Source organism: Stigmatopora argus, chromosome 11, assembly GCF_051989625.1.
Source record: "Stigmatopora argus isolate UIUO_Sarg chromosome 11, RoL_Sarg_1.0, whole genome shotgun sequence".
Classification (NCBI taxonomy): domain Eukaryota; kingdom Metazoa; phylum Chordata; class Actinopteri; order Syngnathiformes; family Syngnathidae; genus Stigmatopora; species Stigmatopora argus.
Window position 1 is genome coordinate 943165 of NC_135397.1, and position 17748 is coordinate 960912.

Genomic DNA, 17748 nt, shown 5'->3' on the forward strand with positions numbered 1-17748 from the left:
ACACTTGGCCGCTGATTGGAAGACGTTCTGATATTGAAGGGCAAAAAGAAGCCTCAGATGCTTATTTTACATTCCCTCTCTACTGACCCCTGTTGTACAGGTGAAGGTACAGCAATTTAAATCTTAAAATGCTTTTGAGAATGCTGCAAATATTTACTCAACATACCCACATATGTAGTACATAATGTGAATTGAAATGATAATTGTTAGCTTAGCATTCAAGTTTTTGGGATGTAGGAGGAACTGGTGTACCTGGAGAAAACCCACACACGCCCTGCAAGACCTGGGATCGAACCCACGACCCCAGAACTGTGAGGCTGACGCGATAATCCCGGCACGGGCGTATCGATGGCCTTTTTTTAACCCCCTTTTTTTAACCCCGCCCCCTGCGTATATATTCTCCTTTAGCAGAAAGTCCCGTTTAGCGTGCTAAACCATCGCCATCCATCCAATTACGCTACGAGAATAGTCCCGGTCGACATCAGCATCAAGTTCGCCGTCGGTGGCGTGCCGCGGTCACGGCGCATTAGCTCGGCGCACTTGTTTCCATGACAACGGGCGCACCGCCGCACGACGGCGACCTGCACGCGCGCCAACGTCGAGCAGATTTACCGTCGGCGCGGCGGTAAATCCGCCCGTTAATCAAAATATCGCGCCCTTCTTTTCTGAGCGGGACCCGTCCTCTTGGACACAGGGGATGCTTTGTCCCCGACGTTTTAGGTCCGCGATGGGAAATCCCCCGCCCCACCACGCCCCCCCACCCACCCCCAAAGCCGTAAAAGCCGCCAAATCTCTCGCAATGATTGTTGCTGTTGGGGATTAGCGCTGATCCTGAAATACTGTTCATTTTTTTCACGCAGCTGCCAACCTTGCCGCCGATCTGATTCGCGGGCGTGGCGTCTTCTGTCCTACAAGGGGACGACGTACCGTATTTGACGGAATATAAGTCGCACTTTTATTTTTTTAATAGTTTGCCCGCGTCCAATATTCCAGCTAGGCTAGAAGTTTGTCGGAAGGCAGAAGAGGTGGCCGACGGCCGGGTTATACAAAGAAGAACAAGAGGCTTTTTGTTGGGCATGGCCAAAATGCCCGCTCAGCAGTTTGCAACCCAACACATACATTCGTGGGCCCTCTGTCTATGCGTGTGTGTATCTGTGTGTGTGTGTGTGTGTGTGTGTGTGTGTGTGTCTTCTCTCCCACTTTCTGTCTCACTCCATCAAGCTGTGACAAAGATGCCATGAATTATCACCCTCACGCTGCCGTCAAGACCGCTGACTTGGAAATATCTGCTAGCGGCCGGACCAGCCCTCACTTCTCCCAGTGTGTGTATATCTGTGTGTGTTTGTGTGTTTGTGTGTTTTGAGACGTGTGTGCCATCACGCCACGCCAGTCACGTCCACACGTATCGCCATTTCCTTGGGGAACGCATCCCACCTACCTTCACGGTGTGAAAAGGAACCCAGAAAAAAAATATTTTTTTCATAGACCGTATTTTCACGACTATAAGGCGCACATAAAAGTCTTAGATTTTCTCCAAAATAGACAGGGCGCCTAATAATCCAGTGCGCGGTGACAATTTGAGTATTTGTGGCAAGATTTGTAACCAGCTCGTCCATTCGTGCTCGATGAATCGATGAAGAATAATATGAAGGTGGCCGTTGGGGTTCCACGTTATTGTTGTAATTTATCCCACGATATCATCATCAACGTCTCCCTGGTGCGTCTTTTAGTCCGCAAATAATCTGATGGCGCTTTGACCACCCTCGTGGCCTCAATAAAGCTTTCGCTCGTGTCAAATTGCTGCCGAGGTCACGGAAAGACAGCTTTTCTGACCCCCCTCGCCTTAGCTTTTCTTACCTCCCGCTCCCTCGCCACGCCGCGTATTCTTCCATGGCGTCCGTCGATCCCTTCCAGCTTCCGCCGCTGCCGTTCTTGGCACGTGCGGCTCACCATCTGTTTAATCCTTCATTTGCACCCCCCCACCCCCACCCGTCGTCCGTCCGTCCTCCCGTGTAGCGCCGGGGTTCCGTTAGCGTGCCGAGTGCGGTGCAACGAGCGGAAAATGGCATATCTGGCGATACCCTTCACGTTACGATTCAAATTGAAGTAGATGATTGTCATTTTTGTATATCTCATCTCAACCCGGGCCTGCGTGGGTTTTCTCCAGGTACTCCAAAATCATGCATGATAGGCTAGTCAAGGGTGTCAGAAAGGCCGCTTTAACGTCAACTTGATTTCCCGTGGGCCGGACCATTTTAGATATAATATTTAGATTTTTTTTTTAAATAAATGGATTAAAAGAACTGTATTAAAAGCCCTAAATATTCCGTTTTTTTATAGATCTAAGACAATGTTTATTTTAGCTTTTTAAAAATATATTTTTAGATTTTACAAAATGATTTTTGAACTAAAAACACAGAAAAATGGATTAAAAAATGACAATGATTGATTTAAAAGTGTGAAAATCAGGAAATGTAATATACACCTATACTCTCCATTTGAATTTGATCCTTAAACAGAAAGTCGGCACTCATGATTGACTTTCCCGGGCCACACAAAATGATGCGGCGGGCCAGATTTGGACCCCGGGCCATCACTTTGACACATGCTCTAAACTATTAGCCTTCAACTAATCTTGCATTTTACTCAGATTTTTCAAAATAAATGGATTAAAATAACTGGATTAAAAACCCTGAATATTCCGTTTTTTTTATAGATCTAAAACAATGTTTATTTTAGCTTTTTATATATATTTTTAGATTTTAAAAACACAGAAAAAATATTAAAAAATGACAATTATTGATTTAAAAAGGGGAAAATAGGAAATTTAAAATACACCTATACTCTTCATTTGAATTTGATCCTTAAACAGAAAGTCGGCACTCATCATTGACTTTCCCGGGCCACACAAAATGATGCGGCGGGCCAGATTTGGCCCCCGGGCCTCCACTTTGACACATGTGGGCTAGCTGGTTGAACACTCTAAATTGCCTAACCCTAGTTATGAGCATGACTGTGATTTGTGCCCTGGCCACCCATCTGGCCATCAAGGTCAGCTGGGATATGCTCCGGCACCCCCCTGCTACCTTTGTGAGGACAAGTGGTTCAGAAAACGAATGAATAAAAGTCCACGTTGGCATCTTTAGTTGGCCCTTTGAGCCTCCCCCCGCCCAATTGCACGTGCCCCCCAAACCCCTCCCCTCACCCGGCCAGCCGGCCTCACCATGGCAACGTGCCACGTCAGCTCGCCTCACGCGCCCGAGCGCCCGCCTCATCTAGCCGAAGCCGTCGTCGGTCGGCGAGCACGTGGCCGGGGCGGGAAGTCGCGAGACCCCCCCAAGGTAGATGCCGGTCCTCCCGTGACCTATTTAGATCATAGCCACGCTGCCCGGGGTCCCCTCACGCCACGTTTTGCACCTTGGGCTTCTTTGCCAACACTGTCATCGTATCTAATGAGAACTAATGGGTCCTGTCACAATTACAATTCAACAGGATTAATATTTTGGCGCCCGTTGCTTCCGTCTCGTCTTCGCCGATGGTTTATGAACACGGACGTTCATAACGTTTGTTTTTACAAATCATGCTGAAAATACCAAAAGACATTTTTTCATTTTTATCTTATTTGCCAACGACGTGTGTTAAAGCAACTGGCCTCCCATTGGTTATAACCGAGCACATTGGTCTACGGCACTGGTGTCAAAGTGGCGGCCTGGGGGCCAAATCTGGCCCGCCGCATCATTTTGTGCGGCCCGGGAAAGTCAATCGTGAGTGCCGACTTTGTGTTTTAGGATCAAATTCAAATGAAGAGTATAGATGTTTATTAAATTTCCTGATTTTTTCCCCATTTTAAATCAATCATTGTAATTTTTGAATCCATTTTTTCTGTGTTTTTAGTTCAAAAATCATTTTGTAAAATCTAAAAAATATATTTAAAAAAAAAGCTAAAATAAACATTGTTTTAGATCTATAAAAAACAACCTGTTTTCGGATCAAATTCAAATGAAGATTATAGATGTATATTATATTTCCTGATGTTCCCCCTTTTTAAATCAATAATTGCATTTTTTTAATCATTTTTTTCTGTGTTTTTAGTTCAAGAATTATTTTGTAAAATCTAAAAATATATATAAAAAAAGCTAAAATAAACATTGTTTTAGATTGTTAAGAATTTTTATCCATTTTTTTCTTTTGGTGTTTTTAGGTCAAAAAACATTTTGGAAAATCTAAAAATAAATATATAAAAATATTTTCGGTTTTCCACTTTAATATTGAATATAATTTAAAAATAATGTTTCCTTTTGAAATGAAAAACAAATGATTAAATGTTTTCTCTTAAGAAAAAAAAAGTTCAACAGTTTTATATCTATAAAAAAACAGAATATTTAGGGCTTTTGATCCAGTTCTTATAATCCAATTAAAAAAAAAAATCGAAATATTATATCTAAAATGGTCTGGCCCACATGAAATCGAGTTGATGTGAACAAACCCGAGTTTGACACCCTTGCTCTACGGCATATACATTGCCATAGACGCATCGTTTAATTGAACTGCCTACAGTTTATGATTTATTTCTTGTTATTGTTGCTTTTTTCCCAGTGACTCATTTGTGTTACATCGACGGCATTTTCAAGCAAATTCATTCAAAGCGCCAACATTCCCATCTTTTTCTGTCAGTTGAATTTGAAAAGGAATTAGCCCGCAGGCACGAGGCTGGCGCTAAAGCCGCTTTTGTTGACGGCGACACCCGCTCGTTCGCTCGCTCGCTTGGATAGCGAGTTCAAAAAGTCAGCTGTCGCAATCATGCAAATGACTTTTCAGGAGATGTCGCGATGTGTTCGCTTTCCTCGAATCTGCTTCATAGGCGACTTAAAAATAATTTCCAAAAGCTAAGCTTTCCACTCGGGCAAGTTTCTCACGCAAACGTGTCCATTTATCGTCTTTACAAAACGTTTGTTGGCCATTTTCTATGGCTGTTGTCATATTATTTTAGCTAACCCCCAGCCTTCCAAAAACAGCTTCATTGAATGCTAAATTATGTGCAAGTGATCATTTCTCTGTTTGCCCAGTAAATTGCTGCCAACCATTCTACGGTGCCCCCTCCGCCGAAGCCGCCTCCCCCTCCCCCGAAGCCGCCTCCCCCTCCCCCAGCTCATCAACGACCTTAATGAGGTCAAGTGCAGAGAATTTGGGGGAGAAATTAAACTGCAACTATTCGCCCAATGTTAACTGGTTACATAGCAAAAAAAACCACACTTAATGATTTCAATTCGCAATGCCTCGTCCGATTCGCCAATAGCCAAACAACGCTGACCTTTAATGGACTGACGTGCAATTAAGGCTAAAATGTGTTTTCGTGCGAAAAGGCTTTCTCTTCCTGAGCCTCGGCTTTTGACAAAAAAAAAAAAACTCATTTTGCCGGAAGGTAAGCGTTGCCCTTTCGAGCGTCAAAAACATCCGCACATCCTCTTTTTGCATTGTGGGTCCCTGCATCTAAAAAATAAATACATATATAATATGGAGAGGCCAAATTTGCCGAATGTGTACATGCGACGTGCCATAGAAAAAGAGAAAATCCCGTTGGAGCTGTGACATTAGCTAAAATATACGCAGGTTAGATGTAGTATATCAAAGTGAGAGTTGTTTATGGCGCTTTAATGTCGACAGTCGTCAGGGCGGCTCGCCCAGGAGGGACGTCGGTCCGAGCCCCGGTGCCATTGCGTCTTCATTTTAGTTGAAGGCTAATGGTTTAGAGCAGGCATGTCCAAAGTCCGGCCCGCGGGCCAATTGCGGCCCGTGGACAAATTTTTACCGGCCCGCGGCCTCTATCATGAATTTTTTTTTTTTTTTTTTTTTTTAATTTTTTTTTTTATTTTTTTTTTTTCATCATGAAATCAATAATATGCGGCCCGCCAGCACTGTTGACCACAGTATAAAATACATGTGTACAAAAAGCTATTTTTCATATTTTTCATTTCACCAGAAGATGGCAGTAGCCCTGTGGCCGCACTCTGGCCGCCGTGACCCTTGACCTTGCGTGATCGTTTCAGCCCAGCACATTTCTAACATGGCGTCTGTAAACAAAAAAAGGAAAGTTGACCGCGAGGGCCGCCGCTTCCAGGACAAGTGGAAATTTGAGTATTTTTTCACTGAAATACGAAACAACTGTGTCTGCCTAATTTGCCAAGTGACTGGCTGTTTTCAAGGAATTCAACATCAAGAGGCACTACCAGACGAAACATGCTAGCTACGACAAGCTAACTGGGAACAAACGCGGTGAAAAAGTGAAGCAACTGGAAGCTGTTTTAACGGCACAGCAAAGCTTTTTCACAAGAGTCCGTGAGTCAAATGAAAATGCCACAAAGGCAAGCTACGACGTGGCAACGCTGATTGCAAAGCACTGCAAACCTTTCACTGAGGGTGAATTTATTAAAGACTGTGTAATGAAAATGGTTGAGAAAATTTGTCCCGCGAAGAAGCAAGAGTTTGCCAATATTTGCCTGGCTCGTAATACTGTGGTACGGAGAATTGAAGACGTTTCATTAGATATTAAGAGACAGTTAGAGGCAAAAGGAACTGAGTTTGACTTTTTCTCGTTAGCGTGCGATGAAAGCACGGATGCGTCCGACACCGCTCAGTTACTGATCTTTTTAAGAGGAGTGGACAATGACATGAACGTGAGTGAAGAGCTTCTGGACCTCCAGAGTCTGAAGGGCCAAACAAGAGGAACGGATTTATTTGTTTCTGTTTGTTCCACCGTAAAAAAACCATAACGGTCAAATTTCCATGGTTAGTTACTACTACTACATTCAAAGAATGTCAGGCTAAATAGTCGGCCCCCACACATTTTCACCTTACCAAATCTGGCCCTCTTTGCAAAAAGTTTGGACACCCCTGGTTTAGAGCATGTGTCAAAGTGGCGGCCCAGGGGCCAAATGTGGCCTGCCGCATCATTTTGTGTGGCCCGGGAAAGTCAATCATGAATGCCGACTTTCTGTTTTAGGATCATTTAAAATGAAGAGTATAGATGTATATTATATTTCCTATTTTCCCCCTTTTAAATCAATCATTGTCATTTTTTTAATCCATTTTTTCTGTGTTTTTAGTTCAAAAATCATTTTGTAAAATCTCAAAATATATAAAAAAAGCTCAAATAAACATTGTTTTAGATCTATAAAAATTGAATATTCAGGGCTTTTGATCCAGTTCTTTTAATCCATTTATAAAAAAAAAAATCTAAATATTATATCTAAAATGGTCCGGCCCACGTGAAATCAAGTTGACGTTAAAGCGGCCCGCGAACCAACCCGAGTTTGACACCCTTGGTTTAGAAGGTGCTTTGGGTAAATGCGATCTTTCTGAAGGGAACTACACAGTCACATCTAGAGCCAGCTACTTGTTTTTTTATTTTTTTATTTTACAAATTTTGCAGTGGAGGAGGAGCTTCATAATGGCAGAATTAGCAAACCAAGATGACATCAGTATATTTAACAGTATTGTCCCAGTTCAGCCATTTTTTGTGTTTTTTGGTTTTCCGTCCAATATTTTCAGAGCTTGCTTTTAAACGCTTTCAAATGCTTTTGGCCTCGAGATTGACGTCGGACTTGCGCTTTGTGTCGGCAGGTTCCACGTACAGCGTCCTCTCCGCCATGCCGTCCGACTCGGAGAGCAGCAGCTCGCTCAGCAGCGTGGGTAAGTACGCCTGGCGAACTTTTGACCAATGCCGTGCTTCTCCATGATTTTTCTCTTGCTAAGACAGAATGAAACGTGAACCCAAAAGTGGTCTTTTTTTCTAAAATTCCATCAATGGAATCCCTTTATTGATTGTGTACGATTAGATATCATGTAGACCAGGGGTGTCAGACTCGGGTTGGTTCGAGGGCCGCGTTAACGTCAACTCGATTTCACGTGGGCCGGACCATTTTAGATATAATATTTAGATTATTATTTTTTCAATCGGATTAAAATAACTGGATTAAAATCCCTGAATATTCCGTTTTTTATAGATCTAAAATAATGTTTATTTTAGCTTTTTTACATATATTTTTAGATTTTCCATAATGATTTTTGAACTAAAAACTGAAAAAAAAGACAATTATTCATTTAAAAGGAGGAAAATCAGGAAATTTAATCTACATCTATACTCTTCATTTGAATTTGATCCTAAAACAGAAAGTTAGCACTCAAGATTTACTTTCCCGGGCCGCACAAAATGATGTGGCGGGCCAGATTTGGCCCCCGGGCCGCCACTTTGACACCTGTGACGTAGACAATTTCCTCACATCAAGTGTATTTGGGATGCTGGCGTTTGGAAGATGGCTGGCTACCTTTGACAAGGCGCCAAATGACTCAGCTGCATTACATAAAGCGGCAGAAGGGCCAAAACGTGGAGTCAAAGGAGAACATAATCCTCCAATTTCCTGCCGCCGCTTTCCTTTGGACGCCGACCTGCCGGCTTGTCTTTTTTGGCCGAGTCTCCAAAGTGCGTCCGTCTTGCCGTAAGCCCCGTAACAATGAAATTCAGCCCGAGCTTAACGCGCTCTGAAATCGCACCAAAAAGAGGCGTGTACGCGCCAAAAATGTGCGTTCCCGTCACACATTCTCTCGTCCCAGATGACACTTTTAGTAATTACGAGATAGATCTCCCGGGATTTGTGGCCCACTGGCACCGGCGCCATCCTTGAGGATTACGTACGTACGTACGTACGTATGTAGGAATTACTCCGCTGCTCTCCTCTTGTTGCGCTCACGGAGAAGAAACTGGCGCCAAGTCACATTTATTTAGGTGGAGTTTTACCACCACCATGTCTCAGAGGCTTCGATATTTGCGTGTGTGGTCGATTGGTCGCCGGTCTTTTGGTCGCGGTCTTTTGGTCGCCCCGACCGCGATAACGGGCGACCAAAAGACCGGCGACCAAAAGACCGGCGACCAAAAGACCGGCGACCAAAAGACTGGCAACAAAACAAGGTAAAACAAGACGGTCTACGCATCAATAAAAGCCAACAATGGCCATGAGCAGTTTCACTGACCCGACGCGTGAGTGTAGAAGAGTTTGTATGTGCATGCGTTGTCCCTTTAAGAAGCTACAATCAGTCAGTCAGGATCTTAACAAGTTCTCCAACAAAAAAACAATAAAAGTCCGGGAAATTTTGAGCTTTTCTTTAGCCTAATCATTAATAGGGCATTAAGTATGACTAAATAGTCATTCGCAGTTTGTATTTAGGCAATTTGAGCAACCATTTAAATGGTAATTATCAATTTCCTTCTGGGCGACCAAAAGACCGGCGACCAAAAGACCGCCGACCAAAAGATCGGCTACCAAAAGACCGGCGACCAATCTACCATGTACCAGCTAAGTGTATGCTAAATTGTTACTAGTTACGTGTGATTGGTTGTTTGTGTCCTTGTGCTCTGCGATGGGCTGGCCAATAATTTCCCCTGCCTGGTCCCTGTAGTGAGCTGGGATAGGCTCCAGCACCCCTGCGACCCTTGTGAGGATAAGCAGTCCAGAAAATGAATGAATGGATGAATATTTCAGCTGTTTCTGTGCTTTTCAAGCGTTTACGTTAGCCCAAGACGGATCTTCACGCCAAAACGAGCCCCATCCGTTGGCTTTGCGTCTCACGGGGACGACCAACCGCCGTTTGTATTTAGGGCATTTGAGTAACGATTTAAATGGTAATTATCACTTGCCTTCCGGGGGACCAAAAGACCGGCGACCAAAAGACCGGCGACCAATCGACCGTGTACCGATGTTTGACCCCCAAAAAAATCTACGAACTGATATTTAATTCCATAAACGTGTCCAATGCTATATTTTGCTTTTTTGAAGCCTCACAGTCAGCACCTCCTATTACTTCATATGTTGTCACATATGTAAGTTGTTGGTTTTTTTTTGCCCATTTCTGTGTAAGACAGGAAAACGATGATGTTTTGAACGTACATTAAGCGAGCAATTACTGTACTCACCTTTGCTAACTGTTGCAGGTTCGCCCGTGAACGGAGAGGCGTCCTCCCCTCCCCCCACCGTCAACGACAACCGGCCGCCCGGCGACCACTTGGACACCGTGCTGTTCCAGCTCCGCCAGGTGACCAGGGAACGCGACGAGCTCCGCAAGCGTTTGGCGCTGGCGTCGCCCGGCACCACCTTTGACGATTGCAGGTAGCGTTCCGCCCTGCCTGGATTTATTTACAATATTTGCTCATTGTTTATTCCTGCCTCCTTTTTCAACTCCAAATGCAACTTTTAGTGACGTAAATCCCACGGAGGCCGTCGTTGACACGTTAAAAGCTAACTGAGATTAAAGACGTATGCATGGGTGCTCTTTGCGGTACAGTAATCCCTCGAATATTGTGGCTTCAACTTTCGTGGTTTCACTACATCGCAGAATTTTTTTTCTGGGGGATTTTTTTCATTTTTTATTATTATTTTTTGGATTGGATTGGATAACTTTATTCATCCCGTATTTGGGAAATTTCGTAGCAAGAGGGTGAGACACAGTTTAGACATAAATAGATAGGTAATAAGTAAGTTAATAAATAAATAAATACATGAATAAATATATAAATAAATAAGCTTGTTGCTGAAAAAATATATATACACATACATATACATATATACATACATATACATACATATACATATACACACATACATATATACATACACATACACATACATATACATATATACATACATATATATATATATATATATATATATATATATATATATATATATATATATATATATACGCATACATACACACATAGATGTACATGTATACATACGGTAGGTCTTAACACTCAGCCATTTGTTTTGTTAAAGAGCCTGACAGCATTTTTGTGTAAGTTCATAAAAATGTGAACATCCACGCCGAAACTCACAAGCGAAAGCCACTCCCCCATCCTCTGCTTGCTACTAGATCTCAGCACTGAAGTAAAAAAATATATATATTTTTAGATTTTTTTTTTTTTTAGATAAGGGTGACCCTACTTTGCAGTTTTCCGTTTATGGCGGCCATGTCTGGTCTACATTAACCGCGTTAATAGAGGGATTACTGTATTAAACATTTGAAATTATCCTACCATAGTCCTGGAATTTTAGAAACTAAACACAGGCCCACAGGATGAGAAAATGATTGATGGACGTTTTGGGTTTTTTTCCTCGAAGGTCTTTTAATTGTGTGAGTAATCTCTCTCACGCGAGGAATCCCAAGCCTTTCTTAAGTTTTGTCTGCGCTATTTCTGAGTGTGGAAACCTTCCTCCGTTTTAAGGCCAAATTCCAAAGTGGGCCATGACTACGAGCGTTTAAAAAGCCAGTGTATGAAGGCCATGGCAGATCTGCAGTCTCTCCAGAACCAGCACACCAAAACGCTGAAGAGGTGCGAGGAGGCCGTCAAAGAGGCCGACTTCTACCAGTGAGTATCCCTCGTCCTACTACCAAATTTCTCTCGTGAAAGACTGAGGAAGGCACTTTTAGTTGGTGATATCATGCCATGTTCAAAAATGATTTTTTTTTGGGTGTAATTTGTCATTGAGCTAATATTACAGGAAGTAAAATTGTAAAAAATAAAATAGTCGAGTTGTTACAGCAGGAGTGTCAAACTCATTTTTTCTTCCAACTAGGCTTCCGAAATTAATTGATTAATAAATTTGACAGCTTTTTCAATCGTGCTGATCGATAGATCATTTTTGGACATTCAAATTTGTACAAATTGTCTGCAATTATTGGTTTAAAATGAGAAAACACAGGAAATATCCCCTATACATCTATAATCTTCAATTGAATTTGATCCTAAGACAGAAAGTTGGCACTCATGATTGACCTTCTCGGGCCGCACAAAATGATGCGGTGGGCCAGATTTGGCCCCCGGGCCGCCACTTTGACACCTGTGCGTTACAGGATTTTTTTAATGCTACCTTGACTTCGGCGTTTGTCAGCGCAAGGTCGGTGTGAAAAATGAAATATTTTATTTATTTGATTCCTGTTGATGAAATTTTAATAAGAATGCCTTTGTTTTGGTCTCATACGCTACATAGTTTGAAAATGTTCATATTTGTTAGCTGCTTACCCTCGGCCAAAAAGGCTTGTGAAACACGTCTTTATTTAGACACATTTCCTCATGTAAAATGTATGTAAACGCCTCCAAGAAAATACAACAACCCACTTTTTAAGCCTTTCCGAGTAGGTTTTAAATGTAACTTCCAAATGCCAAATGGACACAAAACCAGAAAGCCAACAAACTAAAAGCAAAAGGAGCTAAAAGCTGACTTGTGGCACAAACGAGGCTCGATCCCGTGTCCGCAGCATGCTGCACAGCCGCGTCCTGGGCGAACAGACCCAGCTGAAGGAGGAGACGGAGACCCTGCGGAGGGACAACGCTCAACTGGTCCGAGAGCACAATCACCTCAAACAGAGCTGCGAGGAACTGCGCCGCCTGCACGGACAAGACCAGAAGGAGCTGTCCGACCTGCGCCAGCAGCAGCAGCAGGTAGACCGCAACCGTGCACGTGCCGCTCGACCGTAATAAGGACGCGCGACTGTTAATATTGCGACTCATTTGCCGCTTTCGTTGAGTGCATTGACCTAAATCTAATCTAAATAATGCAGAGTACCGCCAAGGGTGCCGTGATTTATTCTGGCTGGACCAGAAAATGGCCGCGCTTGCTCTTTGTCGACCCCGGCTGGTCAGGAAAAGCGTGGCAAACCCGATGACAGTAAATGGCATGTACATACGAGCAGTTCTACCTATAAGATGCTGGAGATATGAGGAAAATTCCGATCAAATAATTCGCCCTAGATACAAGAAAAAATTCGAGATGCGAGAAAGCCAGGTGGCCAAGACATGAGAGGCTGTTTATCATTGTAGCGCACTGTCTTTTTTTGCCGCATCTCTTTCGTGTATAACTACTATATCTACGAGGACTGAACGATTTATTCACACGAGTTTCGACCAGGAAACGCACAACGCGCATGCGCGGGCAAAAAGAGGGCTTTCTGGGTAATGAAGTCTACTCGTGCACACAACACCGATAGCCAATAGCACCCTTTCTCAGAATAAAACTTCATTACCCACAATCAATACGTAGGTAAGCTGAGCTGTTGCATTTCCTGTTATTCCTTCCTTAGCCTGTTAATTTCCGCAATCGCTCATTCAAGACTACTTCTCGTTGGCAAGTGGTCGTGTGTTATCCTATTGTGAGGACATTTGTGTGCGCTCTCTACCCTCCACGAAATCCGTCTAATTTTAGTTCTATTAAACACATTTTTTTTACTATTAAACCACTAGTTAGGTGTTACTTTGTTAATAGATGGCGAATTAGAAGAAATAAAACATTTTTTCCAATCCAATATCCTGTTTTTGGTATTTTTTTCAGAGGGTTGGAACCAATTCATTTGTTTTGAGTTCAATTCAATGGGAAACGTCGGTTCGAGTGACGAGAAGATCGACATACGAGCTCAGTCCCGGAACCAATTAGGCTCGTATGTAGAGGTACCACTGTATTTTGGAAAATGTTTGGTGAAAATTTAGTCCTGATAATAATAGGGTTGTCCAAAGCTTTTTTTTCCCAAGGCCGCTTTTAGCAGCTCGAAATGTTTCCAATAATCGTAATAATGGCGCATAAACATGATGATTCAATGTCAGGCTTCCCAGTTCAAATTAATTTGACATCTACAACTTGCAATGGCGAATAAATTGAGGGCAATAAAATAATCCAGAGGGGTGGAAACATCCCCAAAAACAAATACGTACGTATTGACCAATTTCGTCATACGCAGTTCTGGGTATGATGACAATTAGGCTTTTGTTGTTGATGATGACGACAAGGCATATGTCCGATTATTATTATTATTATTATTATTATTGACACTTGTCGTTGGTTTGCGCCCGGCAGGTGATGCGGGAAAAGGGCTCGTCCGAGGTGCTGAACAAAATGTACGACACGGCCATGGACAAGCTGGAGGGCGTGAAGAAGGACTACGACGCGCTCAGCAAGCGCTACGGCGACAAGGTGGCGGCGCACAACACGGATCTGAGCCGCCTGGAGCAGGCCGAGGAGGAGAATCGCCGGCTGCAGAAGCAGACCGACGCGCTGCTCCTGCAACGGGACTCGGCCGTGCACTACCAGCAGCAGTACTCCACTTCCATGAGGAGGTAAAAAGACACAATTATAATAATAAGCCAATGATCCCATTTACTTTGATTTGCTTTGTACTTTGTGCTTTTGTTTTGTTGTTCTGCGGCCTTTGCGACTGTACTGTCTAACTCCCGTGTCAAAGTGGCGGCCCGGGGGCCAAATCTGGCCCGCCGCATCATTTTGTGTGGCCCGAGAAAGTCAATCATGAATGCCGACTTTCTGTTTTAGGATCAAATTAAAATGATAGATGTATATTAAATTTCCTGATTTTACCCCTTTTAAAATAATAATTGTCATTTTTTAATCCATTTTTTCTGTGTTTTTAGTTCAAAAATCATTTTGTAAAATCTAAAAAATATATAAAAAAATGCTAAAATAAACATTGTTTTAGATCTATAAAAAAACCGGAATATTCAGGGCTTTTAATCCAGTTCTTTTAATCCATTTATAATAAAAAAAAATCTAATATTATATCTAAATTGGCTATCTACCAGTAGTAGCATTGGTAGATCGCGACGGACGTCGTTGGGTTTTCCCGTTTGGTCCACTTTGGTCCGCCCACTTGTCATCGCCCAATCCCGTCCTCCTCCCAGGTTCGATTCGGTGCAGCAGGAGCTGAACAAGTCGTCGGCTCAAAACAAGGAGCTTCAACGCGAAATGGAGCGTCTGCAGTCGGAGGTGACGCGCTACAAGAACCTGCAGCTCAAGTCGGCCAAGGACTGCGACAAGTACAAGGAGGAGCGCGATTCCGTCTTCAACGAATACCGTCTCATCATGAGCGAGCGAGACCAGGTCATCAAGGAGCTGGACAAGCTGCAGACGGAGCTGGAGGCCGCCGAGGCCCGCCTCAAGAACACCTCCTCGGAGAGGGTGGTGGCCAGCGAGGAGTTGGAGGCCCTCAGGCAGGTGAGGAACCGTGGAAGAACGTGGACGTCCGTCACGCCAATTTCCTTCCTCAATGGAACTGAGAAACAAAATTTTGTTCTTCTGCCACGGGAGGAGTTGAACTCCTCGCTGGTGGACCGCGACAGGGCCATCTGCGAGAGGAACGAGCTGCTGGAGAAATACTGCCACGAGGTCAAGGACAAAGCCGAGGCTCAGAAGGAACTGAGCCAGGCCTGCAAGGACATCGAGATGGTCCGGGAGGAGCGCGACGTGGCTCGCAAGGAGAGGACCGAGGCCATCATCCAGAGGGATCAGCTCCTTCGAGAGTACTACCAGGCCCGGCAGGTGAGCCAATCCAACCCTGACCCTTCCGTAATGACAGCGAGTCTTGGATTGAGACCTTGAGTGCCTCACAAATGTGGCTAGCATAGCTGCTAACTTGTAGCAAAGTGTGGCTATCCACAGCTTTTCTTTAATCCTTTCATCCTGTTGAACCAACAACAAATTGCATGTGAAAATAACTCCCTTTTTCACAAGCAGCCTTAGCATTTGAGCTAAAGGCGTCTTTGACTATGCATTCTGAAAGTGGTTTCATGAATAATGGAACAATCCTGCTCCCAGGTATAAAGAGACTCTGAACCATAAAACACGCAAAATGAATACATGAATAAGACAAAGAAGCGTGATTTTAAAAATCCATGGACTCGCTGGTACTTTGTTTTTTAGGCCGCCATATTCATTTGCATGGAGAGACAAAAACTAGTGGCTTACAGTAAAAAAAACGGTACAGTATCCCCCCCTTTTTTCCAGTTTTTCAGGTCAAAATGCAAAAAAACGCGACATTTTGCTCGGTGTACTGCCAAAACCACGAAAAACGGGGGAAATACTGTAATGCCTATCAAAAGTAAAACGTATCATTTGAAATGTAACAACATTTTGGTTCCGGCGCAACTATCCGAATTGATTTGGATTGTTGGAGTTGTACCAAAAGGACAATAAAAAGTCCTCCTGGAATATGCGCACTCACCAAATGTCCTCCCGCAGAAACAAGACTCGGCCACGCTGGACATGGAACGGGCCAACAAGGAGATCGAGATGTTGAGGAAACAGTACGAGGCCATGTCGCAGGAACTGAAGGAGGCCACGCAGGAGACCGAGGTGGCCAAATGCCGGCGGGATTGGGCCTTCCAAGAGCGAGACAAAATCGTGGCCGAGAGGGAGAGCATCAGGTGAGTCTGCCTCGGATACGTTCTGATAGATCTTGGCCTCCTGACCACCTTCTGACCACATCCCCCCCCCCCCCCCCCCCCCAAGGACGCTATGCGATAACCTGCGTCGGGAGCGAGACCGGGCCGTCAGCGATCTGGCCGACGCGTTGCGGAATCTGGACGACACCAGGAAGCAGAAGAACGACGCTCTGCGGGAGCTCAAAGAGATGAGGTGAGTCTAAGGAACAAAATGGCCTCTTCCCAGCTTCGCATGGCATTTGAAGGGGTCACCTTGCTCGTTCATTCGTGTGGGATTTGTCTCTTTTTTGCCTTGCGGTTGAATGGCGTACCCCAAAAGCTCCCTTTACCACATGTCATTGAGATGAACAGAAACGAATCCAAACGCTGTTATCGCTTTGATGTTTTGAAGGCATCCTTCGGAGGACACTATAGTCCAGGGTTAGGGAACCGGTGGCTCGGGAGCCACATGTGGCTCTTTTGATGGGTGCATATGGCTCTCTGGGGACCTTTTTGTCAGAGAGAGCCATAAACAATTCCTGCTTTCAAATGTTATTCCTTGAGAGAAAGTCACAATAAATTTTTTTGACATTTTATTGTACCAAAAGTCTCTGAATTCTTTTGATACTATTCTTACGCCGTTGCTAATCAATGAGGATCAATGAGAGGATCCGCAAAAAAGAGTCATGGGGAAAAAATGTGATTAAAAAGGCACTCGTGGTAGTGACGGCGATGTGACGCTCCTATTGGTGCGTTTGGAACTCGGCTCTCTCATCAGCGGTTTCCATATTTTAGCTCAGAGCCATATGTGGCTCCCGAGCCATAGGTTCTCAAGCCCTGCTATGGTGCAAATAATGAGCATTCATTTGATGTCGGCGACGTGACGCTCCTATTGGTGCGTTTGGAACTCGCCTCTCTCGTCAGCGGTTTCCATCTTTTAGCTCAGGGCCATATGCGGCTCCCGAGCCAAAGGTTCCCCAGCCATGCTATGGTGCAAATAATGAGCATGCATTTGATGATACCGTGAAAGATGGTCAAATGCGGCCGTTGTGGTCATTTTACGTGCAAAGTCGTGCTCATTTTGAGATGTCTGCCGGTACAGGGAGAAAATGGAAGGGCAGCTGGAGAAGGAGGCCCGCTTTTGTCAGCTGGTGGCCCACAGTTCGCACGACTCGGCCATCGACACCGACTCCCTGGAGTGGGAGACCGAGGTGGTGGAATTTGAGAAGGATCGAGTCAGTGCAAGCGTCCCACTCTACATTTTTTTACATTTACCTCACCATAAGTTTACCCATGTCAATCAATTTCTAGGACGACATGGACTTGAAGGCCCTCGGGTTCGATATCTCCGAGGGGGCCAGCGATCCCTACTTGCCCGGCGACTGCGGGCTGTTCGTGACGCGGGTGGACAAAGGAAGCATCGCGGACGGGAGGTTGAGGTGAGCCGGCGAGCGAGCGAGTGCCCTCATTGGCCGTGGCTTCCCGCCAGATCTCAC

The 17748-nt window shown here is 44.3% G+C and overlaps 1 protein-coding gene across 1 annotated transcript in view; it reads left to right on the forward strand.

Moving 5' to 3' along the window:
- dlg5a (discs, large homolog 5a (Drosophila)) overlaps window positions 1-17748 on the forward strand; it is a 32073-nt gene that overhangs the window by 1168 nt on the left and 13157 nt on the right. The window contains exons 2-12 of the mRNA XM_077612984.1: window positions 7621-7689; window positions 9986-10160; window positions 11276-11419; window positions 12310-12493; window positions 13899-14158; window positions 14735-15047; window positions 15141-15371; window positions 16071-16255; window positions 16341-16466; window positions 17355-17487; window positions 17564-17691. Of these exons, the coding sequence (XP_077469110.1) occupies window positions 7621-7689; window positions 9986-10160; window positions 11276-11419; window positions 12310-12493; window positions 13899-14158; window positions 14735-15047; window positions 15141-15371; window positions 16071-16255; window positions 16341-16466; window positions 17355-17487; window positions 17564-17691 (1948 nt within the window). The remainder of the gene's footprint in view (window positions 1-7620; window positions 7690-9985; window positions 10161-11275; window positions 11420-12309; window positions 12494-13898; window positions 14159-14734; window positions 15048-15140; window positions 15372-16070; window positions 16256-16340; window positions 16467-17354; window positions 17488-17563; window positions 17692-17748) is intronic.